This window comes from Strix uralensis, chromosome 7, assembly GCF_047716275.1.
Source record: "Strix uralensis isolate ZFMK-TIS-50842 chromosome 7, bStrUra1, whole genome shotgun sequence".
Lineage (NCBI taxonomy): Eukaryota > Metazoa > Chordata > Aves > Strigiformes > Strigidae > Strix > Strix uralensis.
Genome location: NC_133978.1, coordinates 9,971,796 through 9,997,363, shown reverse-complemented (window position 1 = coordinate 9,997,363; position 25,568 = coordinate 9,971,796). Strand labels below are relative to the sequence as shown.

Genomic DNA, 25,568 nt, shown 5'->3' with positions numbered 1-25,568 from the left:
TGACAAGGATATATTAAGGCCATATGTTTCCAGAATTGGCTTGAAACACCCGGCTGTGCTAGGCTGTGATGGGAGCACTGGCATGCGATTCTAACTTACATGGAACTTCCTCTCACTTAGCTTCCTGGGAAGAGGAAGCAACTGCTCAGAGAGGGTGGTATGGATTAGAGAGTTGAAAGAATGTCAGTGGCAGTCAACCCTTTCAGGAAATCTTGAGATTGAGAGGATTGTCTCCCTTTTGGCAAAACCACACCCAGTGGAAAGAAAGAGACTGTTTAGCTTGGATCGGTTTCTCTAAAAAGGTAAATCAAGAATGCTTACTTAACTTTTTGCTTAGTTCAGACAGAGCTCAGTGGTGAGAAGGCTTCATTCTTGTGGAAAACTGCATCTGTCATGTCTCTAGTACAGCCATCACTCTGTTAATGGAATAATTACAAGGGGGGTTGTTTTTTATTTCATGTTTAGCTGCTTCTGTGTTGCTTCTGATACAATGGGGACAATCTTGAGAGTCTACCTGTAATGTGAAAGTGCTCTCTGATGGGCCTAATCCTTGAAGTGCCCAGTGCACCTAGATGTCTTAAAACAGCAACTGTCTTTGCCAAGTTGCTTGTAAATAATTTCCTTGACCAGAAATAGTGGGGATTTTGATCCTGTAGTATTATGCTGTATGACTGTCTACATCACTGCTTGGAGCTTGGTCTGAGTTCCAAGTGAATCAGAGTTTTAGTTGATGATGAAGTTCCATTTTATGCCACCTTATTGCTGTACTTAACGTTTTGTACAAGATCTCTTGTATTATAAAGCAACAGAGGAGCAGTTTGTTACCACAGTCTCGACTGAGATGCTTAATCCTTTTCACACTGAAAGTGAAATTCTTTCTTAAAATAGAGGAGGGATTTAGGTCCCCAGAAATGCTTGTACTCTTTCCTTTTCTGAAAAATAGGAAAGGTGGGGTGAGTATGAGAATGATACAAATTAATAATACACACTGGGTTCCTGATTTGTAGGGAGGAGATTTGCTGCTTCTGCTTTTGAAGAGGAGAATTGGCAGCATATTGGTGTTTCTAATGATGTGCTGTGGGGGCTTCATTGTTAAGTAATATTTTTTTCTTAGATAAATTTCCCCTTTTTTCTATTACTTATGTAGAATACATTCATACTATACACATAGATACATTTATATCTTTTTGCATGCTTAGATAATCCCTTTACATTTTTTACTATACTTTCAGTCATTTATTTAAAATAAAAGTATTACCAGTGACCTTTGATTAATATTTCCACTGAGGGTGAAGAAAACATTCAAGTCAAGTAAAGGAAGGACTTTAATGTTTCTCTATAGGTGAGGGCATTTGACTGATAGTTTTCTTAGCACTTAATTTGCTGTATTTGTAAATCAAGTACAAAGTTATGTAAATGTTGTTGTTGCAGAAGGTTCACTTAGTGCAGTTTCTGGACACAGCAACAATACTGCAATACTTGCTTGCTTAAACAAGGCCCTTGTTTTAAGAATGATCTTTCCCAGTTCATTTCAGGTAAAGTGAAGGTTAAAAAAAAATGCAGTGTGTATGCATGCATGCATGTGTTCTCTTCCTTCCTAAGATAAAAATGCTTTAATGGAAAAGGAAACAACATAAATTCCAAAGCCATATCCACACAGGTAGCTTTCCCCAATTTTCTCGTTACTGATTCAGAGCTTTTATTTGCAGCCTGAAAGTTTGAGCTGTAAAGCAGATGTTTACTCTGCTGCCTTTATTGCCTGTACATATAATCTGTTAATTTGGTTTTTTAAGTATTATCAGCTGATACCCATTGATCAAAACTATGAATAAATGAATACATGGCGAATGATGTTAATCTTATCTTTTAATTTTAGCTTCAGTACCTCTTCATCCTGCACATGCTTGCCTTAATTCTTGATAAAGTCATTAGCAATAGCTGGCGAAGATAGCAAATTTATTTAGAGTTAATCTGGGCTTGTATATAGTCCTTGACAACAAACAGCCTGCTTGTTTCTTTGTGGAAGTCTCAAAGTCTGTACATGCAGACCACAAAATTATTGGTCATGAGGAGTTGGAGGAAAGCTTGTCAGTATTTTACTTAGTTTGACATAAAGCTGTGTAGAAATATGCGAATGGGAAACAGGCATGTCTTCCTTCTGTTGCCTTTTTATACCCAAATCTAAATTAGTTGGAAAAATCAAAAATGCTTTTAATTTTTTTCACAAAGTTGTTATGGCATTTAATTAACAAAAAATAAAAATCAGTGTAACAAAGATAGACAAATTAGTATGTGAAGATCAAATTCCTGCAGTATTGAAACAAATTACTTGCAGTGGAAGCACAAAAAAACCATGTATGGTAGTATTGAACCTTACCCATACAGGTTATTCCATATGATAGGCTCTAAAATTTAGCTATTACCCTTTTCAAAGACAGGTAGAGTTAGGGGAGAAGGACTAACCAAGTAGTCATATACAGATAATTTTCAAAAATATGTATTTGGGGTTTCTGACAGTTGGAATATACAATCAGACGATAGGGTACCCCTGCCTTACAAGAGACACATGCACTCATGTCCTTACACTTGGGAAGGCACTTTTTTCATAATGCTTCTTCCTGTACAGAAATTTACACAATTGGGGTGTGATCCTTGTCCTCCCTGTGCATTGTTTTGTTGTGTTACATGTAGAGTATTAACATTGGCAATCTAAATTAAGAACAAACTTATTAAAGGGTTTTCTGTGTTTTGTAGTTTGAATTCTCGCTGTGCCACCAGTCTGCATAGGAGGTATTTATTCTGCCATGCAGGAGCACAAACTGGAAACTCTACTTGGTGTTTGGGCCTGGACTGTGTGGGTGCCTCGGGGCCATCTGCTCCTGCTCAGAAATAGCCCCTTGCCTTATCTGCAGAAAAGTAGCATTAATGCTGTGGAGTCAGGCACACTGTACTGCTTTCTTTTTAGAGTAGTAGTTGTCATGTAAACAGAGAATTCTACTTTTGAATTTCATATATAGACCACCTTTGGGGCGGGAACATGACAAATCTTGGGATAGGAATCCATTGCTATACCCAAAATGTGGGCCAGACTTGCAAAAAAGCTACACATTTGCACCAAGCTTTGGGTTAAACTTTGTCATCTTCTCTTGAACTTCTTACACACCCCATATTTTCTCACCAAACCCAGTAATCCTTGATGCTCTACCATTGGTGTGTTCTGGCTCTGGCATCTCAAGCACTTAATTCGGCCTCACTGGTTTTAGAGGCTGAATTCACACTGTCTGTTCCCAGGTAGTTTTATACAATTCCTTTTTGTGTCTTGTTCTTCCTTCCCATCTTTGTTGTTCCCATGCTTTCTCCTCCCCCACAACTCAAAAAAAAAAAAAAACCCAAAAAAAACCCCCAAAAACAAAAACCAAAACCCACCATTAAATATAATACTCCTGGTTGCAGCTACACCCATTGCTCTGTTCTTGCTGCCAGAAGTCATGTTCAGGGATTAGTCATCCTCTCAGATACTGCTGCTTCACCACTTCTGCATTGGAAGAAGAAATAAGTATCAGCCCATGTAGAATTTTACTTGTCTACTGTGACTTTTCAGCTCAGGTCTTCTCCTGCTTATATACAAAATATTTTTTTTAAAAAAAACTTCATGCGAATGATACTCCATGCTTCCAATAAACAAGTTTACTCTTCTAGTTTATATTGCTCTAAATGCATACATACTGAGGGAGCCACAGTACTCTAACACAACTTCTCTGAAAGCAAAATGTGCAGAATGAACATTTTATGTCTGCAAAACAAAATACTCAGAGACTGATGAAACTTGTGTTTGTTTTTACTAGGCATCCTGAGGTCTGATTTTAAAAATCTCACTTGCCACCATTTGGTTAATACCGGATTAGATTGTATGTGTAACGGTTTCATTTTCTAAAAGGAAATGCTCATTTGGATGTTAAAAGCTTTTTTAATGAGTGAAATCTGCAATACTGAATTTTGGCTTTTTTGTGAGAGTTAGTAAATGGAATAACTAATCCCTTCACCCTGGTACTCTTGCCTTGTTAATTACAAGCAGATTTTGCATCAAAACTGTGACTGTTTATGTTGAACTTATTTTGTCTGTGTCTCTTTTCTAAAAAAGAAAAATGTGTGTGTTTGTCAAAATTGAAATAGAACTGCTGATGAACTGCAACTCCAAACTTCTAAATATTCTGTGCACAGCCCCAGCTTGCATTATGGTTCTTAAAGCTGTGCTCAAAGTGCAAGCTCATTCTTTTCATATTCAGTTTGATGTAGAAATACTTGTTGAGTTGTCTGTTCACTTTTTGTGGCTACTTTGAGTTGGAGCACTTGATTTATGGAAACTGGACATTTTAGCAGAAAGTGTTGGTATCAAATACAGCTTCTGTGCATTTGTAAACAATGGCAGGTAAGGACCTGTATCTGTCTTAAAATTAGTATTTGTGTCTACTAAGAAGCCATTTTACAGGTGTCGCTGAGATTAAGACAATACTACATGTCAGGTTTATATAAATCAATTTCACTGCTTATTTAAGATTGTTCTAGGTATAAAGGAAAATTAATAGGCACAAAATCAGGACGATTTATCTTGTGGTAAGATAAATGTGATCAGACCACTCTGTGTCTCATGGTATTTTCAGTTAACTGCTGAATTTTGTATCCTGAAGAATATTTTAGGTAGTACTTAGTGGGGGGAAGAAAAAAAAATAAAACACAACTTAAAAATCTGTGTCAGGTGGTGGATGACATCACATAAAGTTCCATGATGTTTTGGTCTCCTTTTTGTAAGAAACCTTGCTTTGGAGTGGTTTTGATGCTTAAAAATCTGATTTGTTACAGCCTTTGTTTTTAAAGCTCACTTTATCATTCAGAACCATACTTAAAAAGCTTTTGCAGTTATTTCATCTTAAGGTTATTTGAACAGCATTGTGATTTAATCTCACTGCTTAAGTATTTTCCATTTTACCCTTTAAACGGTGTGCTCCCTGTGAATAATTAAGCAATTAAAATGTGCCTGTAGAAGAGCAAAAAGATAAGCAGTAGGGTTCAGGAATCAGTTGTGCTGGGAGAAGTTGGCATGGGTGTTGATGGCAGAAATATTTCTACCTGCAGAATTTAGTAAAATATCATGTATAATGCTTGGCTTGCTTTCTGCACCCACAACAGCAACTGTTTGACTATTTTTGATCTGCAAAAAGCGTTACTTTTTATGACAGTAAAACTATCTTCCCAGTAATACTCCATGTTTATGGAAAAATGTACTTGTCAAGTTTTGAAAGGCCATTAGTGGTACTACTTTTTATTGTTGATATTCCTATATTTCATTTTGTTTCTCTGCTGTCTTGCGCAGTAACTCTCATCTTTGTCTTCTGTAAAATTGATGGAACAAATTTTCTTGAGGATTGAGGAAGAATGGTTCTCAGAAAACAGTCCCATTAAAAATGGGATGGATACAGTGATGTAACAAAACAATCAGTCACCTTCCCTTCAGCAGCTGTGTATGAAATATTTCTTGGGTGCAAGTCATCCCCCATAAATGTAGCGAGCTATGGTGATCCATAAAGGATTGCTGTGTGTTCTTTAACCAGATGGAGATTCAGCTTCAAAACAAGATTACCAAACATCTACTTACAGAATTTCTATTATCATGACCTTTATGTCAATAATACTTTTTCTAATTCTCTCTGTCTTTTCCCTGCTCTCACACATGGGATTTTTTCCTTTACAGCAATTTTTAACAGTACACAGTTACACTGGGAAGCGCTTGTTCATTAGTAATACATGTTGGGGGTTGTTTCTGGCTTCAAGGGCTTTATAGTTCCTATCTTATGTCAGTGAAGACAGGGATATTTATTGAAGCTATGTCAAAATGGAGACTAGGAGCCATCTTGAACTTGCAGATGCAATTGGCTCTGAAATTCCAGATGGTCATGTTGCCAGTAATAATTCCCTGGAGGTGCCCTTCCACTGGCTGCTCCAAGGTGTGCTTATGAAATATAAATGAATAGTGTCTGTCCTGCATTTCCAGTCCCTTCCCAATATCTGCTTGATGGAGAACTTGACCCTTGCAAAGTTGGGGTTTGGGGGGGGGGCGGGGGGGAAGGGCTACTGATGCAGCTCAGCCATCTGTATTTTTGTCTCAGACTTCAATGTGGTTTTGTTGTTGTTCTAATTCACAGTAGTTTTCCCATCTTTCACCATTTGCTTTTTCCCTTGACTTACTACATTAGCATTGCATCAAACCTTTTTCAGTTTTAAACGTCATACTGCTTGGAGAAATCACATCTTATTTGGTCATACTTTTTTAGCTTGCTGGAAGGTGATTTTATACTAATAAATGCTCTCTGAGATGTGTAAACATATGGTTGAGAGTGACATGAAGAGTGACCCTAAAGATAATTCAGTAGTTTGGGCCCTGTCTTGAATGCATGTTTTGTGGTAAGCTTGTGGGGTGTTTTTGTCTGCACAGAGGCAGTTTCTGAGTAAAAGCAGAGATCTGGAAGGATATCACTATTTTTTCCTATAGTGTCCTTTTTTTGTCACTTAACCTGCTGAAGACCTGCCCCCTGTACCCCAGAGGGATGGGTCACTTTTAGAAGGATTCATTAAGTTAAAAGAATCAGTGTTCAGTTCCCTCTCCTGCTTCCTATCCACTCCTGTGTTTTGTGCTGCCTCAGAGACAATAATGTTTTTATTTTTATGGATATGATCACCTGTAGTTATTCAGCTTAATTTTCTTTTGTATAATTTACCCAACCAGTCTCCTAAGATTCTTCGTGCAGGATGTTCAGCTTTCAGTGTTTGTCACCAGGCTCATGGACAGGATTTACAGTCTGCCTACAAGAAGTGTAGCATAGTCTCTGAAATATTCCAAGTAGCAGAGATGTTAGGTACTCTCTGAGGATTTGCATTGTTTGATAGTTGAAAATAAGGTACTGCTGCAGTACTACAAATATTTAAGTGTCTAGTGCCATTGATGTTGTTGATCTGAACCTAGGTGTTTCTCTTTGTTTTTAACCTGAGTAGAGGAAAACCTAGGAAAACACAAGACAAAAACTCAGCTGTTCAAAACATGAATGGACAGATAAATAAAAACCACCAGTGGGCTTACAATTTAATTGCTTTCTATGGTTTTTTAATAGCACAAAAATTCAGGGTATCTACAATACCTAGGGTTGTGAACATATAAGAAAAAGATGTTCTTGCATATAGATTAAGATAAACATGTACCTGTTCTAAAAATATAATTTAAATGTATTTCCAAGATTTTTAATGTCTATGCTTATTCATTGTCTAAGTACATGTTAAAATGGTGTATGTGTCTTCTGTTGTATTAAGCAAGGCTAAACTGAGAGGGTTTTTTCCATTGATGAATTAACAAACTGACTTCTTTTGACAGTTACGCTTGCAGTTTTGACAGTTAGTTTTGTCATTTCAATTGGAACGAGCTCATTGTTGAGCTAAAGTAGAGAAAAACAATTGCAGAAACCCACTCCCTGGTAGATGCAGGTTCCTCTCTTACCCATTTTTTCTTTTACTGTTAATAAGAACTGAGGCAGAAATGGCCAAGATGTGCAAATCCCAAAGCTGTGAAGATCAGAAATTAGGTAATTAAACAACACTAACTATAAAGAATACTACTTTCATTTATCATGCTTGTTTTAAATGAAGAAAGGTCTGTTTGATATATTGTTCTTTTTCATCTACTGTGTGTAAAATACTTCCTTTGAATTATGAAATGCTCGTGGGCTTTTGGGGAGTTTTGGTTGTTGGTTTTTTGCATTCAGGGCATTCCATTTTCCATCCAAAATCAGCTAAACAAAAATTACAACATAAGAAAAAATAATTTCTTACAGCCTTAATGTAAAAACTCCCTGAAGTGCTTAAACTATAAATCTTTCAAGCTGGAATACAAGGAAGCCAAACCCTTTTCTTCCAGCTGTCTTACAGCTAGACTTTTTTTTTCTTGAAGGCCCAATGGTTTGCAACTAGAGCTGTTTTTTTCAGGGTCAGGGCACGGTCTTATTTGTTTTCTTGGTATCTTCCAGTATCTTGTCATCTTTTGTATGTTCTCCACTAAGAATAGCTTACATACTTTTGGCTACATAAATGCTGCAGTTTCTCTTGGGGAAAGGGGAGGAAAGGAAGATGTAGACAGATAATTTCTTAGGGTTTCCCCCATTTTGAGAAGAAGCATGAGATGATTTAATATGGGATTAAATCTTGCTGCCAAGTATGCCTGTTCCCTTTGGTCAGTTGATCCCTCAAGGTGAGGAAAGAACTGAGTAGTATAAACTCTACCACATACTTTATATGAAAAGAAGGGAAGCCTAAGCAGAGGTGCTATTCCACAGAGATCATACACGCTGATTCAGTCAACCCTAGGCTGAATTTCCCCTAAATGTTTTGTAACTGAAGTATTTATACAATTAAAATACATGTATCTATATTACTTGTGAAGTGAGTTCTGTTTTCTGTTTTGTTCATTTGAGAGCAGTACTGCTGTGTTCAGGGTATGTGGCATAACGCTGAGTTTTCACTAATAAAACTATTCCATTGCAGCATGCAGTTGAGGTTTTTATGGAATTATTCCAAATTTGTTTCAGGAAAATAAAATGCTGACAATTAAAACTGCCTGGGTTAGAATGGTAAAACAGAACTAAAAGTTGATGCACCAGTCATCTGCACTATGCAGAGTTTTACTGCCACAGTTTTCAACATCTCACCTTAAATTTTAACAACTACAGTAAAAACTCAATTTCTTGTTTTTCTAGAGCTTTGTGACACTCCAGCTGTTACAATAAATGATGCATAAATAATAAAATAAATACGATAAATAGTTAAGCAAACAGTATAGTTTAAACTCTTCTTAAGGGTTCCTATGAAAGCCTTGATTTCTCAAAAAACCAGAAGTTACTTTCTGTTCAAGTCTTTATAGGCAGTTAACATTCTCAGATTGTTTTACATGCAAGATAAATTATTTTCACTGGTGAAAAATTAAGTGCTGCAGCAAAAAGTATGTTACTTTTTTCCTGTGTAATACATGGTTTTCAAAACTGTGGAAAGGATTATTATTGCAATCAGCTTGGAATTTATCAAAGTTTACTGCTTGGAGTTCAAAGCCAGCACATACTCTGAGCATTTTTATACTTCAATAAATGCACTTCATTTAAATGCATCCAGACTTTTTTTTGCCTAACTGCCTAAGACAGGAGATAAACTTGTCTTTGTAGTGATCAAACTGAGTCGTCTTTTTTGGTCTAATGTGGTAATTTTTAGCATTGCATTCTCCAAAGAGCTTAAGGATATTAGGTGTCCGCATCTCAGTGGCTGGCAGTCAGGCTTCTTTTCCTTTGAAGATCTCGTTCGCAGCTTTCTTGTGTATCCCCAGAATGTGTGCCTCTCTAAAGTTGTGGCCTTTCATTTTGTTTTTGTTTAGCATGAGAAATGGGGAGGATTTAATTTCTTCAAGACAGAAGTCTCCAAACTTTATTGGGAGGGTAAAGGACTGATGGGATGTAACACTTGTCTTGAATGACATTCATTCACTCATCTTATGTTTCCTCTCTTGTGGTTCCTTTTATGCTGGATCTTCCTTAATGCAGTCCTGCACCGTTCTTTGTTTTAGCATCTCTCTCCTCCTTTTATCTAATGCCTTTCTATTTTCTGTGTATCTCATTGCCTGTTGCACAATTAAGAATAATCCTGGCCCAAAGCCCTTTATCAGACACAAGTGAATTCTTTGAAATAACTTTTTTCACATCTGGATTGGAAATTTGTGAAAGTATGTGTATGTTGCTGATAGAATTTCACCCTTGTGGAAATGTCTTATTTCAGCTGTAACTTATTATCCAATAGTTGCTGAAACCAAAAATATAGTATAATGAAGTCTGGCTGACACTTTCAGTTTTTCCACATGGTGTACTAATCTGGAAGTTGTGATGTTCTAGGGATTTGCATTTAGAAGATAAGAATTAAGAACTGTTAGAGAAGTCTGCCTTAGTTCTGAGTTACACTGTTATGGAAAACTTACTGGTACTGTAGCTGTTTTCTTAATGCATTCATTTTCTTCTTGGAAGTGTCTTTGATTATTTTGGAAATTTAATTTTTTTGTTATTGCTTATGCTTGTTTCAGATGACTAAAACTATTATAATGTACTGCTTTGCTTAATTCCCTCCTCCCCTCCATTTTGGTGAGCTGACTTTTTTTTAGTGTCTGCTTTTTGTGTATTGTAATTCTCATTTGTATCAGCAATCAAAAGAACACAATTATTTTTTTTTAGTCCTTCTGAGGAAATTGAACAAATATTCTTTATACAGGAGGAACCCAACCCTGAGAATTGCCACCTGAAAATCTCTCTCCTTTTCTTTTCCTACCTCTTTCCTACTTACTGCAATCAAATATTCTTTCAGTTCTGATTTAAGAGGTTTTTTTAGTTTACAGCCTAAGTTTACAGTGAGCACTTGTTTACTTGTTACCATTCCATGTGTTAAATAATCTCCTTAATACTTATTATTCCCTCTACATATTTTTATATAGACTCACTATCTAAAATAGTATGACCCAGCAGACCAAGGGAAGTGGCTATTCCTGTTCACTCAGGCTGCCCATGGAGTACTTTGTCCGGCTATGTTGCCCTCAGCCAAAGAAAGGGCCTGACCAGTGGGAGTTACTCCAGTGAATGATCAACAGGTTGATCAAGGGCCTGGAGCAGCTGATGTGCGCAGAGCAGCTGAGAGCAGGTTTTGTTCAGCATGAAGGAGGTGAGGTGAAAGAAGGTCCTAATAGCTTTCAGCTACCCTATGGGTGGTTAGATGGTAGGTTGAGTCAGGCTTCTCATAAAAATTCACAAGTAACAACATCCAAAGGTTGAACAAAGAAAAACTCATCCAGGTATGAGAAAAAAATTTTTTAGTAAAGGTGGCCACAGACTGGAATAAGTGTGCAGAGAGGCTGTGGAATCTCATTCCTTCGAGGTAATGAGAGCTTGATGGGCAAGGCCTGAGCAACCTGACCTAACTTTGCACTTGGCCCTGCTGTGAGCCTGAGGTTGGACTTAAATGACTTCCAGAGGTTCCTTTCTTCCAAACTTGTTCCATGATTCTAAGACCCCTTCTAATTGACATTAGTTGAGCAAACTGATCACTCTTGTTTCTGTACAAAATCTTGTCCATGCATGAACAGAAATGGACAATTTGTTCCAGGTGAAAATTCATGAGGTCCTTCTAAAATCAACATCTCTATTAAAAAATGCCTTGTCTGGTGCAGTCTAGCATGATATTTAATAGATAGACTTTCTTGGCATCCTACAACCATCTTGTTATGGACTAACATTGGCAGATCTTTCTCATTTCTTCAGGTACTTGTGATGATGACATTCTCTATTATTACTGGTGATGATCAGATACTCTCATCTCTCAAGTGTGATGAGAGGTATGACCTCATCATACTTATTGATGAGATCTCAATATAAAAGAGAAATTCTTTAGTCTCAGTAGATAGGCCTAGCATTTCTTAGAACTGAATTTCAATTAATATATATGAAGTCTTTGATGCCCTTCAGTTCCTTCTCTTATATTACTACTAAATGTGTTAGTGACACACTGTAGCACATGTATTAGATTTCAGTATAATATGTCTATGGCTAGTGGACTTACTCTCTAAAACAAAGGTGGCAACAGAATGAGAGTATATGTTGACCCAAATGACTATGTGGATTTCAAAGTCCAAGTGCATGTGTGTGCGTAGGATTTTTTTCCCCTGTTGACTAGTTGGAGATTTACAAATAGGTTGTACACTGTGTTGTAATAAATGATGTCAAATCTCTACTCTGAACTGCTAAACCAAGAAGGAAAATGTTTGAAGTCTCGATAGGCTGGCAATGAAAAGCTACTTTCAGGTAAAGGTGAGTCAACAATAAACAACCTGTGAAGGCAAACCACTGTATCTTGACTTATGGAGACTCAAAAGGACTTGATTTAGATTTGGTAGTCTTTACTTAGAAGCCATCTTATGATAACTAAAGAAATCTTTTTAATGAATTGTGAAGCTTTGAAATTCCCTCTGAGATGGACCTAGAGCATACTGTAGCTAGTAGTGGTCATTTGAACTTCATGGAAACTGTGTGCATCTTGGTTTGTTCTTTGGATTTCTTTTGAATGATCAGAACACAGCTCCACCTATGACCAGGCAAAAATTCTTCTCAAGAAAACCAGAAAAGTACTTAATGGCTTGTGCTATTTATTTCTTTTAACAGATTATGGAAGAAACAAATACACAGATTGCTTGGCCATCGAAGTTGAAGATTGGAGCAAAATCAAAAAAAGGTATTCTATTGTGTTCTTTTTATGGAGTGAGATTTGTTCTTATAGTAAAAACCACAGAATAAACAATTCTGTCTTTAGAGTCACTATATCAGTACAGGACACCTGAAATATTTTCATTTAATTCTACTGTTTTTATAAGGATTCTTGTTGAAGTTATCTCAGCTTTATATAGGCATTTGACATACAAACCCATTTTAAGTAGCTTGAACTTCTGCAAGTACTTTATTATCAGTACTATGTTACTTACTGTCTTTTAGCATGTGCACTTCTTCTGTATAATTCTGCATCTAAGCTGAACAATTTATTTTACAGCAGCCAAAGTCAGTTAGTCTTTCTTGTAACGTTGTAGATTAGTGGGTGTTCTGTGGGGTTTTTTTGCTTGTTTCTATAGAGTACAAAAATGTGTGTTGATCAAGCCCAGTTAGAACAATATATACTCATTATGTCCGTGACAGACAGTCTGCATGCTTTCTTGGTTTCTTTAAGAAACCTAAGTAGAGCTGTTTCTTAGGAATGGCCAATATTATGTGGTTTAAATTATGCTGCTTTTGGAAGTACAGCCTATTAATGTGAACCAAGTATACAATCTGGAACGTCTCTTTTTGAAATAAGCCTTCTAGTTATGTTCTTAAAGAATCATAGCTGTGACTGTATGAAAGTAATATTTACTTCCCGTTCTGCAGGAGAAATTAAATTGGGAGTGATTTTTAACATTACACGTATTTCTGTTCATGCTGATATATATTAAAACCCAAGAAAGCAGAGTTCAAGTAATTTCTCTGTATGTTATATTTAGAATGTGTAGGTAGAGATGTGGGAGCAACCTCTGTAAATGAAGATTCTCATGCAAAGAAAAATAACCTCTTTAGAAAGGTGCAGGATTAATAACATTTTTATGGTGTAAAGTAAGAGAGTCAGTCTTTGAGGTGCTTTCCCACATGGTATTGAAATACAAATTTATTTATTCCCCCCCCCCCCCCCCCCTTGCATGGAAAAAGAATCTTATTTGACAGGGGAAAAGTGGGGAAGGGATTCAGACTGGAAGAAATGCAGGTGTCATGTATGTGTATATTCATATGTGGAACTAATGCAATTGATAGCAATGTGGGAGTGACAAGGTCTCTGTGCGAACGTGTGCTCTACCTGTAGTGTTCTACCTGCTTCCTGCCCGAGGTGCTATGAATTGAAACACAGGTAAAGCTGCTCAGGAAGCTGAGGCAGAAGAGTTTGTTTTTCTTTTGAGGGAAGAAAAGAATTAAAGCAATACCTGCACTTGTTTTCTTTCAAATTTAAATAAGCCTAGTTCTGAAGGTGAAAAGTGTGGATGAAAGGCCATGAAAACAGGGGTGAGAGAGGTGGCTGGCTGGGATACTGGATTGGTACTTAGAGATGCAGCTTTATATGTAGATTAATTTAACCTTTTTATTAGTCATCTCAAAGAGAAGATAATATTAGATTTGTGAAGATCTATTGGTATATGGAATGAATTTGAATACCAGGGGAAATAAAACAGCTGAAAGTGATGAGCTGATAATAAAGCTAAAAATTGAGGGGAGGGAGCAAATAATAACAGCTGGACAGACTGAGTGCATCTGCAGCAGGGGTATTGTGGAAAGTCTTTATGCTAAGAGAAATTAGATAGTGATGGGCTGCAAACTAGGTGTTTTAGCAATATGCTGTAGTATTAAAAAAACCTGTTTCGAATGCCTGTGGACTGCAGGGTGGCTCTAGAGTTAAGACTCTTACTCTCTGGCTTCCTTTGCTCTGGCAAGTTGTGTATACATATACACCTAAGACCGTAAATTACAATATGTGTACAAAGAAGCCCTTAACTAGAGGTTCCTATTTCTTGTGAAATAAAGTGTCTGTTTACGCTTGGCATCAATTGTTTGCAATTCTGTAACTTTCCATTTGCAGCTACAACAGCTGTTTATATAGGGAAAATATTCTAAGTGTTTAACATAGTCTAGCTTCACTTAATGACATTCTGTGATTGAGAGGAGAGTCTGCAACAAAGAACTGGACAGCTCTCTGGGGACTTGAACTCAGAACATGTTATCTTTCCCTGTCCCCTTGGCTGGTAACTGAGTGCCTGATAAGCAGTCATTCAGTGAGGGAGAAGCAGTTAGTGATGGACAGTCTTGTACCCAAGCCATACACTGTACCCTATCATAATCCAGTGGTACCAGATTTTTTTATATAATTTTCCAGTATAATTTGCCTGCAGTTTCAGTAGCTTCACAGTCTGTGGATGTGTGTTGTGGCCATCAGTCAGTCACATCTTTCCTCCCGAAATGTGAGGCGAAAAACAATTAGGAAGACATCTCTAGCTGTGCTGTTGATTGTCATGTTCAGTCTGTCATGAAACATTTAGGGCTTAATGTAGTGTTCTTCTCACTGCTGTTGTCAGTTTCTAATGTGAGATCGTTGATACTAAATCATTAAGGACAGAGTACATATTTTCTTTCTAATTACAACACATAGGTATTGAAATTTGCAGACAAGGTACACATAAAAAGGTTCAGCAAGGATCTGAAAAATTAAGTTCTGTACAAGACCCAGAATCTTTTTATGATCTTTTGGAAAAAAATTAATTGTGATGAAGCTGAAGGACTAAGAGTAGACGACCTGGAAATTGCTAACTTCTTTCTTTTCCTTTAATTCTAACTTCTTCCTTTAAATTAATGATTGTAAGATACTATATATTGAGGATCATAATGGTAATTCATTAACTCAAACTTGATAAATATTTTCTGGAATTTTTTTGAATTGTAAAAGACTAATGTCTGGATTTATCATATGCAGAAATTTAAAGTTTTGCTAATTAAAATTTATTGTTTAATATGAAATTGCTAAAATAGCTGTTTGCAAAGGCTAGAATTAAAAAAACAAATTATCAACTCTCAACAGTTTCATAAAGAGCAAAACAGGAATTTCCTGGCTTTAATGAACACCAGATGCTGCAGCCTTGCTCTAGCTATGAGGGGTGATGAGGGTTAAAGTATTTTGAAATACATGTTTAGAAAATACGCAAACAGATATATATCTTCCAGTAGCATCTTTAAGGAAGCCATTTGTTCAGGTTGACAAAGAGATTCTGTAACATTAAGGCTGCAGAGAGGGAAGTGAAACAATTTAAAGCACTTCTGTAATGATTGATCCATGTCCAGCAGTATTGAAACAATCAGCACTGGCATGGTCTGCTTTGCTTTTCATGGGTGCTCAAGAGTTCAGGGCATACCAATATCTCATATTCTGGAGGTTTCAGATCTTCTGTAGTCCAATGAATTAAAGACCAAACTGAGAGACAGTAACTTTTCTATCTTATTCCCCTTTTGCTCTCAACATACTTCTTCACTCTGCTATGGTTACTGTTCCTTAGGAATGCTATTAATTGTCTTTTAAAGATTATTCAGCAGTATAAAAGTTGAGTAGATTGCCAAATCCTAAATGGTCAAATGCTGTAGTTGCACAAACACTGGCTGTTTTAACCCTAACTGTATCCTCAGTGATATCTGTATCCTCAGGTGAATGTCGTGTTATTCAGTAGCAGTGCCCGTTGATGTTGAAGGTGCTCTTTAGGAACTTTAAGAACTGGGTATATGCGAGTTCAGATTTCACTCATATTCCTTACTCTTTTTCTTTCCTTATTTTAATTCTTTTCCCCCTCTATACAGGTTCATGCCTTTGTATTTCAACAGCCATAAAGAAGTTATAGGGATAAGTGTGTGCTCAGAATGCAGACAACCTTGAAATAGTGTTGGGCAACAACCAGCATAAGAATCATTTCAGCTCCTGGAAACTTAGTAGCTCTAGGCAAGAATTCATTTGGAGAGTTGGAGCAGGGAAAATTTTCAGAGGTTAAAAAAGGTGGTAAGGGGACATGTGAAGTAAACTGGGCTTACAGAGCAGGGTTAACTCTGGGGTCTCTTTCACCGTTCACTTTTTTAAAAGGGCTGCTTTTACTGAACTTCTGTTGTTGTTCTTCTTCCTGTTCTTTCCATATTTTCATTCCTCTTCTGTTTTCTCCAGATTAAAATCTTCAGTTCTTCTTTATCTGCATCATCTGTTGAAGTTACCCACTCATTTCTTTTCTTTCTTTAGCTGCTGTTACTTCATTTCACCTGTTCTTTAATTTACTGGTTTTGGTTTTAGGTTTGTTGGGTTATTGTTTGCTTTTTGTTTATGTGTTTCTGGTTTTCCCCTCTTATTACTGATGCATTTTAAGTTGGTTAAGAAAAAAAAAATCTGGTCCCTATTCTGTTTGTGTATTTTTTTGTCACCTGATTTTTCTTTTTACTTATTCTTTCATCTTCTGTTTCAAAAATCAAACTTCAGTAACTTTTAAAAAATTTAAACTAGTTTCTATTATCAAATGTTTACTACATGCTATTTTTTATTAGCATAACTCAAAGGTAAGTCAAGTACATAGCATATCAAGTTAATATCCGAGGAGAATGGAAAGCGGGGAGGAAGCATAGTGGCACTGGAGACATTAGAAGGAAGGCAGCAGTAACTGGTAGTGGGCACTGCTGACATTCATTGCCTGACAATTTGGTTTCATGCTTTTTCCTTAAACTTTGCCTTTTGTGAACTATCTTGCAAGCAGAGTCCAGGATTTCCTTCATTGCATCTTAAGCTGCTGAGACACTATGCAAAATAAAGTTAGCAACTGTAATACTATAGTTTAGGCAAGTAAACTGTACTGAGAGACTTCAACCAAATTATTAAAATATTGCTCACATTTATTTGAATGTTTTTTTAGACACGAGGGAATTGCTTTGCACATTCCAGGAGGCATTATGATAAAAGCTTGAGACTTACTTTTTTGTTAAAATAAACGTTATTACGTGGTCAACTTAAGGCCAAACTGTCATGCAAGTTACTGTCTTAGATATTAAGAATAAGCTAAAAGGTAATCTGCATTTGTTGCTTCAGACCTTTGAGTCAACTTCCAATTGTTTCCCAATATTGTAATAAAAGCTGATGTTTGCATTTTGAGAAGAAGAGGGGAGGGAGAGAAGAGAGATGTGGCATCAGGCTGTGCAGCTTTATGAATATGTGCAAATACAATGCTAGCTTATTTATTCTTTACACATAGGTTTTCTGATAAATCTCTCTGATTTTATGCTTTTGAGAAATTTTCTTTTTCTCTTTAGAAATACTTAATTTTCTCAATTTAAGTCAACAAAACCTTTAAGAGTACTTTTGATGCTAAATCTATTCTAGTAAAATACCATACATGGAGAATTGGTTAACATAAGAGCAGTTCAGCATAGTCTGCACATGGGACACTGAAAACTGGCAAGTACACTTCATAATTTAAACACATGTTCCGTGGAGAGATTACATCATTTCTTAAACGCATCCCTGACTGTTATGCAATATTGTTTTCAATATTGGAACTGAGCTGAATGCTACATTTGCACAAAGGAGAGACTGCCTCTCCCAAGTAGAAATTTCAGTGAAACACATGGCAATAAAACTATGGATAACACCTCAAACTGTTTGTTCCCATGTATTAATGGATGTAAGACGTTGTCAATGATCATATTCAAACCCAGTATTTTATGATGAAATGTCAGTGGAAATGGAAGAGTTAATAACTCTCTGTAGCATCATTCTGTAGGAGTTATGTGAGCTATTAAACAGCATCATAACATCTTCTAGTGTGTCTGGAGGTGTCTGGATTCCCACCCCCTCACCCCCCAAAAAAAATCAACCCAAAAAAACCTTCCAACCCAAAACACCCCTAAGCAAAGCAATGAACCTGATGAGACAGCAGTTGAGAAACTTGGGTATGATGCAAAGTGTCTGTGTGGCTTAAAATGATCTTGGATCCTCACTTCAGGAGAGTCTATCTCATTGCATTGATGCTATTTTGTAATAAATGCTAAGTTTAGAGAAATGAAAAGACTTCTCTGCTTTAAATTATTGCTGGGATTGCTGGAATTCTAAAAGGATTTCAGTATATTCTACTAAAAATGAAGTTGCATAGTTAATCTTTTCCTAAATACCAGGTGGCTTGATGTACTTCAGAGGCTGGCATGTTTGAAAAGTGCAGTTATATAACCTGAAATTTTCCCCAAGAAATTGGCCAAGTCTGGTTTTAAACTAGTTTGAGTAAAGTAACTAAAAATTACCTAATAGTTCAGACTATTTACTGCTTTGTCTTGTATAACTCCTTAAGTGGAAAACTCTGTTTCCAGCAGTTCGGCATCTACAAGACTGAAGACCCTGCAGTTTAAATATATAATGCTATGTAGGGGGTGTGTGTGTGTGAATATACATATAGAACAATGACTGTTAGGATTGCTTTATTTTTAACATCTTCAGTGTTTTCCTTAAATGACTTCATTATTCTGGGCTGAAGAGAGATTAGTTTATTTTCCTTTTTCACAATGCATACATATTATGTTTACTTTTAATTTGTTAAAAAGTAATTTGGAACTAGTTGTATTGTTGAAAAACTGCAGTTGTTGGCAACACAGCATCTATTAATTACCCCTGTTAGTCTCAGATCTTTACCTTATCATTTCGATTGTGGGTGTAGAAGTAGCATTTCTTGTTTGTTTGGCTTGTTTGAAATAAAAAAAAAATCTTCCCAAAGAAACTTAAAAAGCAACCAAATCTCACAGCCTCCCCGCAATCCAAAACTTGATACAAGGCTATGAAAATCTGTTGGTCTTAAACAGCGAGAGCTCTTTTGTAATACATTCTGTCCCTGTGCATTGCTTTCAATAATGGTTGCATCCTGTATTGTAAGACCATTTCTAAAAGTGTTCCTGGAAGTGAGTGATATGGAGGAATTGCTTAGTTTTTAAAAAATTCACCTATGTATATAAAAATGGCATTTCAAAAAATGACCAGATAAAAATACGTAACCTATTTTGGTACTCGGTTAAACTCGAGTCGATCGTGTCAGGCTAGCCTGGTTGTGTATGAACCTCTTTGCTGTTTGTACAATGTAATGAGGGAGTATAATATCAGCTTTTTCATACTTGAATTACCGAATTTTTCATGGAGAAGATGAGTATAGTCTGAAAAGTTAAAGGTATATGTGAAGGTGTGCATATATATGTAACAGAGGAAAAATAAGCAACTCTCTGTGAATATGGACACTGAGGTTAACAATATTCTTAGACTTCATTATATGGATTTAGACAGTTTATGGCCGCAACCTGAGTATAGAAATGTTTCAAATCAATTGGTCTTTATTATATACACTCTACTTGGCAACTTGAGAATTAAATCCTAGGGCAGGAGGAAGGGGAAATTACATCTCTATATAAACTTGAGCTACCATATCAGTGCATGTTTTTTTTCTCAAAAGAAATTAAAGGTTGTATCTTTCAGAGATGGTTTAAGCTGCATGGAAACACTTTCTTACAAATGCTATATTTCTTAATCAGACTTAATTTGATCTTAATTCTTTGCATAGAAAAGTGAATCCTGTTACTTTTCTAAAGAATATGCCCATGTAAATTGTGTGTTAAAAGTCTTCATGTGCATAAATTCTAAAAGTCCTCCTATAATTTACTTCTAAAATGACAATCTCTTAATTTTAACCACATATAACCTCTGAAACTGCATAAAAATGATGTGGTGAATAATGAAAAATGGAGCTTAATGTGTTGGAATTGCTTGTATGCTTGATAGTATGTATCTGTGTAGATTTATCAGTCTTTAAGATTAAGAAAAATACTTTTCATTATAAATTGCTGTAAAAGGAGTTTATAGTTTGTGTTTCTGTAAATGCAAAAATGCACTGAGTTTTATGCTGAGCCAGCCCCACCTGAGAAAGTCACATGGTATCACAGGACTACCAAATACTTCAGACTTGTTAATGAAACAAGTACTGTAACAGTAATTTTTTCATAGTTTTGGTCGACTCTTGTTCTTGACCTCCTTTCATCTGTGTGCTGTTTCTAGTTAGAATAATTGTAGCTTCTGCTGTTCCCAGAAAAAAAAAAAGGCAAACAAATAGAGTGGAAGAGAGTGAACGTGGGATGTCATCAGCTAATTTTTCTACCTTAAATTCAGTGCTCTGAGTAGCCACTTAATTGGCTTAGAGCCTTAAGCTTCAATCAAAAAAAGAGGGGGGTGGGGGTGTGGAGTGGAATTAATCAGGCCCTTGGAGACCTGCAGTGGTATATGGAGCTTTTTGACAAACTTTAGCTTCTAATCCACTGAGATGCTTTTGAAAATTGTGCCAACTGTCCTGCAAGGCTGTACCTTAATTCTTGATAGGAACCAAAAGCATATGGAGTGATGTCCACTTCTGAACAATCACAGCCTGTTCTATCATCTTTAACTAGGGATGTAAAGTGATGCAGAAAAGAGAGCACCTAGGCCTCTGAAGTGCTTAGATGCTTAAAAACAAAGGTAACCTTTGTATTGATTCATGATCAAGTTTTGATTTCTGTTGTCTCCAGCATGGATATCAGTGCATATAAATGGAAATACAGGTTCAAATTGCCCAATGTCATCCTGCATCTTGCAAAGAAAATAGCATACTGTATACCAGCTGGAACTCTGACAGCAGCTCTATCACTGCTGCTGATCCGAGGATTAGGTTAGGCTCTTACAGTGCTGTTGGGTGACTTCCCTTGTTCGTGTGCATCACCACCGTTACTGGCCAAGGGAAACAATCCCCTGTCAATAACCAATCTGTTAAGGTGGGTGGGGGTGGTGTTTTGGTGACTCTGTGCTGCTGTAGGTAGCTGTTTCCTCAGGAGAGGAGCTCTTCACCTGGTTACATGTAAATCAACAAAAAAGTGCTATTAGATGAGCTTTTGAAGTTACTCCACATGTCTTTCTCATCTGTAAGTGGAAATGGGATCCTAGTGGGTCAGTTTGAGACAACTTCATATAATAGCAGTAGGCACAATAGTTTTTGATCACCATACCCCTAGGACAACCTTATTCTGTATGTTGTGAGTAACGATAAAGGTGCACTCAGTTGTGCGTTTTCCAGTACTCTTAAAGGGAAGACTAGTAATTACTTTTGCTAGAAATAAAATCAGGGTGGACAACTGTTTTCACAGCTGCTAAATAGCACAGTTGTGGTCATATCTCTCTTGCCTTAATGCATGCTTAAGGTCTGTCCCTCTGCCTCCATAGCTACCTGCTAGGCAGCTCAGCTCTCCAGCCTGGCATGCCCTGGTGTCAAACCCACTGATGGAGGGGGCATTCAGGGCTGCTGGTTTATTGAGGCCTGTGGGTTTTTGTCAGCAGAATTTTTCTTAAAGCTCTTTAGTTTTGGTTCCCAAGGTATAAAGTTGTAGGTCTGACTTTATACCAATTCAGTAAAGGTTTTCTTAAAAATCTTGGCATTTAAATGCCTTTTCCTTGTTGGTGCCCATGACAACAGAACGGTTGGTTTGGGTATTCTGTGTCAGCGCTCTATGCATGGAGCAGAATTCTTTTGCAGCTTTTATTTGACCTCACTAAAAACAAGAAAAAAGATTCATCCTGTTATGCAATTGTTGAGCTGATAATGGTGTATATTAAGGAGAGTTTTTTAAAATTATACTCATATCTTAGAAGCACATGAATTTCACAACAGTGAGATTCTACATATTGAAGGTAGCTCTGTCAGGAGATAAAGGGTGCTCTAATGTTTACTGAAAATGCTGATGTGGCTTGAAGGAGGAAAAAAGACCAGTTTTTGTATCTGCAATTGCTTCATAAAATAAAATTTCAGCCAGATCTGGTACATGATCTGGGAAGCTGCAGATTTTTTCTGTTCCTTAGAATGGCATTAAACTTATTTTTGTGCTTGACCTTTTTACAGCAAAACTAAAGCTATTTTGCATTTCTCCATACATAAAAATGCATTGTCTTGATCAATGGGGCATCTTATGTAGCTTTTTATAAATCATGCAATTTAGGTGAAATAAAACTGAAGAGTTACATAATCTGAAATGCAGAGTACCTTCATTTTGGAAGTTCTTTATAAAATGGAGAAATACTTGCTCAATTATTTTATGCTGGATTGTAACTTGTCCTCTGACTTGCTCAATATTGATTTATCTGATGTGATCTTGCTCTGATGCAAATCAAATCAGCATTTTCCAAAGAAATAAGATTACAAAAATGCATTAATAGCCTGCATTGTCAGTGACAATCATCAGAAGACAGAAAATGCTGGCCAGATAATTCCTACCAATCAGTTAAGTATTTTAGTCTGTCAGGCTTTAGAATGCAGCTTTTGGGGAGGCTGCAGTCATCTGCTTGTAATGCTCTGTTATCTGCTTGTTAACTATTACTACTCTAATACCTTTTTCCTCTTGAGAAGGAATTACTCATACTCTTTAGTATCTTTCATAAGAGAAGATAAACTCTTGGTGTCAAATGGCAGTTGAAGCCCATAGTACACTTTTGTTGTTTTCTTTTTCAGCATGTACTTTTTCTTGTGTTTGGTTGGAAAAGCATTGAGAAAGGGGAAGTGTCACATTTCATCTTGGTTTTAAGTATAACTCACTCCTGCTTTCATATGTTTAAATTGTAATGGTTTCAAAGGATGTTGAGAAGTTCTTGTATGCCAGTCTAATGCATTATAGTATACAAAAGTTTGACATTAATATGAAAAACTTGTTGCAAGCCTAGTTGAGGATGCTAATTTAAACACATCAGTTATGCATTAAGCATTGGTCAGTGAGTAGTAATGATGTATTAGATCAGTAAACATGATTCAATTTTTTGCTTTGATTTGGACCAAAAATGACTGGAGGACGCCAGAACCCCAAAACAGCTTTCAAAAGCATGAAGAAACTAGCATGCATAGCAGAAATCTACTTAAGGATCTTGTCATAGTTTAAAAAAAAAAAAAAAAATTAAAAAACCCTATGCCCACCAGTTTTACACCAGGCTTTCCTGCTGATAGTAGCACGCGCAGGTAGGGCTGGCTACTACATTCCCCTCTTCAAACTTATGCAACTCCTATAAGGTGTCTAGAATTACAATATAAGTGAGTATCATCCTGTCTCTGAAATATTTCTATTATAAATGAAATTCTGATTATTTTATTTTTTTAATTGCTTTGGTTCCAAACATTCTTAATACTGTGCATTCTAAATATAGACTGAGTCTATGCCAAAGACCAAGTTCAAGCATACAGAACCATCATTGATAGAAAGTTTCTTTACTGACTTCCTCTGGAAACTATCATTTGAATCATATGATATTTCTGGAGCAGCAGTAGGAAGGAATATCTGAAAAATAACTATAATATCATTTTCAGAATGTTAAGCTTTTCATCTGCAGAAACTTAACTTTGTATAAACTGTGCTAGTCATTTTATTCATTCCTTGATTATTTGGCAAGACTAACATTTCCTGTAGAGCAAGTCAGATCTAAAGAGAACGAAATCCACAGCATAAATAGTGTTCTTGTGATTTTATTTTTTTTCCAGATTTTTAACAGTTACAGAATAATTGTTATTTTATGGTAAACATTTGTCAAGAACTCTGGTAGCCTGTAGTTTTGGCTGTGTGGCAGCAATTGAAGCTGCTGAATTGGTATAGTTTTAACTAGTGAGACTGATACCATCTGGCAATGTTTACCAACCAAGGCTAGTCACTGAGGACTGTTGGCAACATATACTCCCTGTATTAACTCTTGTGAAGAGGAAAGGCAAATGATCTCTTGTTAATGGGAGGAAGGCTGTGGGAAAGGAAGAAACTGGGAATGAGGTGAAATGGGGGAAGCAAGAGACACAGTGAGGAAATGAGAGACTGATGAAGAGACTGAAGACAGTTGGAAAAGAGTTAGATGCGATTCAGCAAAAAAATGACAGGAAATGTGGGATTAGAGCAGGAGTGTTAAAGCAATGAGGCTTTTGAAAGAGTGGAATAATAAAGTGATGAAGATGGTATAAAGATAATGGGAAAACAGAACGGAGGTGGAGAGATGAAGATGTGCGGGTAGGACTGGGTGAAAACGTGTATACCAACAAGTGGAGAGGGGGGTTTACAGCCCAATGGTCATAGGTGTCTGGCATGGACTTGCAATACATATCCTAGTCTTGGAAATGAGATCAGGTGCAATTCTGAGGGTCCTACTTGATGGATATCCTGGGGAAAAGCTGGTAAACACCACTGTATTGATGCAGACTTTCGTTATTGTCCTAGACCAGTGATTAAATATCTAACATGTCACTATTTTCATCTCTTCTATCTTTGTGCTACTTCCATGAAGATGCAATTTAGATGACTGCAATTTCAATTTGTTAAACATAACAGATGTCTCATCTTGCATCAAAACATATGTATGATTTAAAATACTGGGAATGCAAAACATTAATTTCTAGTCCATGGGAGTTGAGGATATTGGCACTTCCTACTAAAAAACACAAAACAGAATTAAAATGTGTGCAAGTAAAACAAGACGGCAATAAAAAGGATTAAATTTGAGTGCAACTGTCATCCAGCTGATTAGATTTGTGTCCAGTGCAATGTCAAATGATGTAAATGGCTTGGTTTCGCAATGCTGGAGGAGAATAATAGCCAAGAAAGCAAGCTGAAAAAATACTGGGCTTCAAGAAAATGCAAGCTGGTTTGTGGAACTTGCTTAAATATTGCAATGCCAAACAGTTCCCACCAAGATTTTTAGCAATAAGTTTGTAGTTTTACTAAGGTATACCTGTGCAAAATACATTCTTGTGTATCTCTCATCTCCCGTTTCTATTGTAATGGAGTGCAGTGAGAAGTTAAGTTCATGTCAGCTTTTCTGCCTGTGGGTACTGTCATGTGGAGAATGACAGGCATGAGTTGATTTGTTTATAGATATACATTTGGTCACTTCAGAGAAATCCTAAACCTTCAGAATGAGCATACACTTTCTGGGAAGGGAAAAATCACTGAACATGACTATTTCGGTGTAATATTTGTTGTTTTCTGCTTAGAGGAAATTTGAAACCTAAGGAGGTCCAGAGATTTACCATCCTTAAAATGATTGAAATGTAGCATCTTTCCTTCTGTTAGATATTATGATGTACTGTCCCATACTGGGCAGTTCTTTCATTGATCATTAATTGATGGAATAGCATGTATTTATAAAATATGCAGCTGGCATCAAGTTGACAGAACACAATTTACACCCAAAACAAATTGGAGAAACAATGCAAAATTAATAACAAATCAGTAGTGATAACTCAACACAGGCTGATTGGAGAAGAAAGATCAGGTGCATAGTATTGAAGAAAGGGGTTTAAATGT

At 36.6% G+C, this 25,568-nt stretch overlaps 1 protein-coding gene across 4 annotated transcripts in view; it reads left to right on the top strand.

Annotated features, from left to right (window-relative positions):
• The window catches only part of BICC1 (BicC family RNA binding protein 1), a 115,160-nt gene that overhangs the window by 43,510 nt on the left and 46,082 nt on the right, over positions 1-25,568 (top strand). For all 4 annotated transcript variants that reach the window (XM_074874403.1, XM_074874402.1, XM_074874401.1 and 1 more), the window contains exon 3: positions 12,279-12,348. In XM_074874403.1, the coding sequence (XP_074730504.1) occupies positions 12,279-12,348 (70 nt within the window). The remainder of the gene's footprint in view (positions 1-12,278; positions 12,349-25,568) is intronic.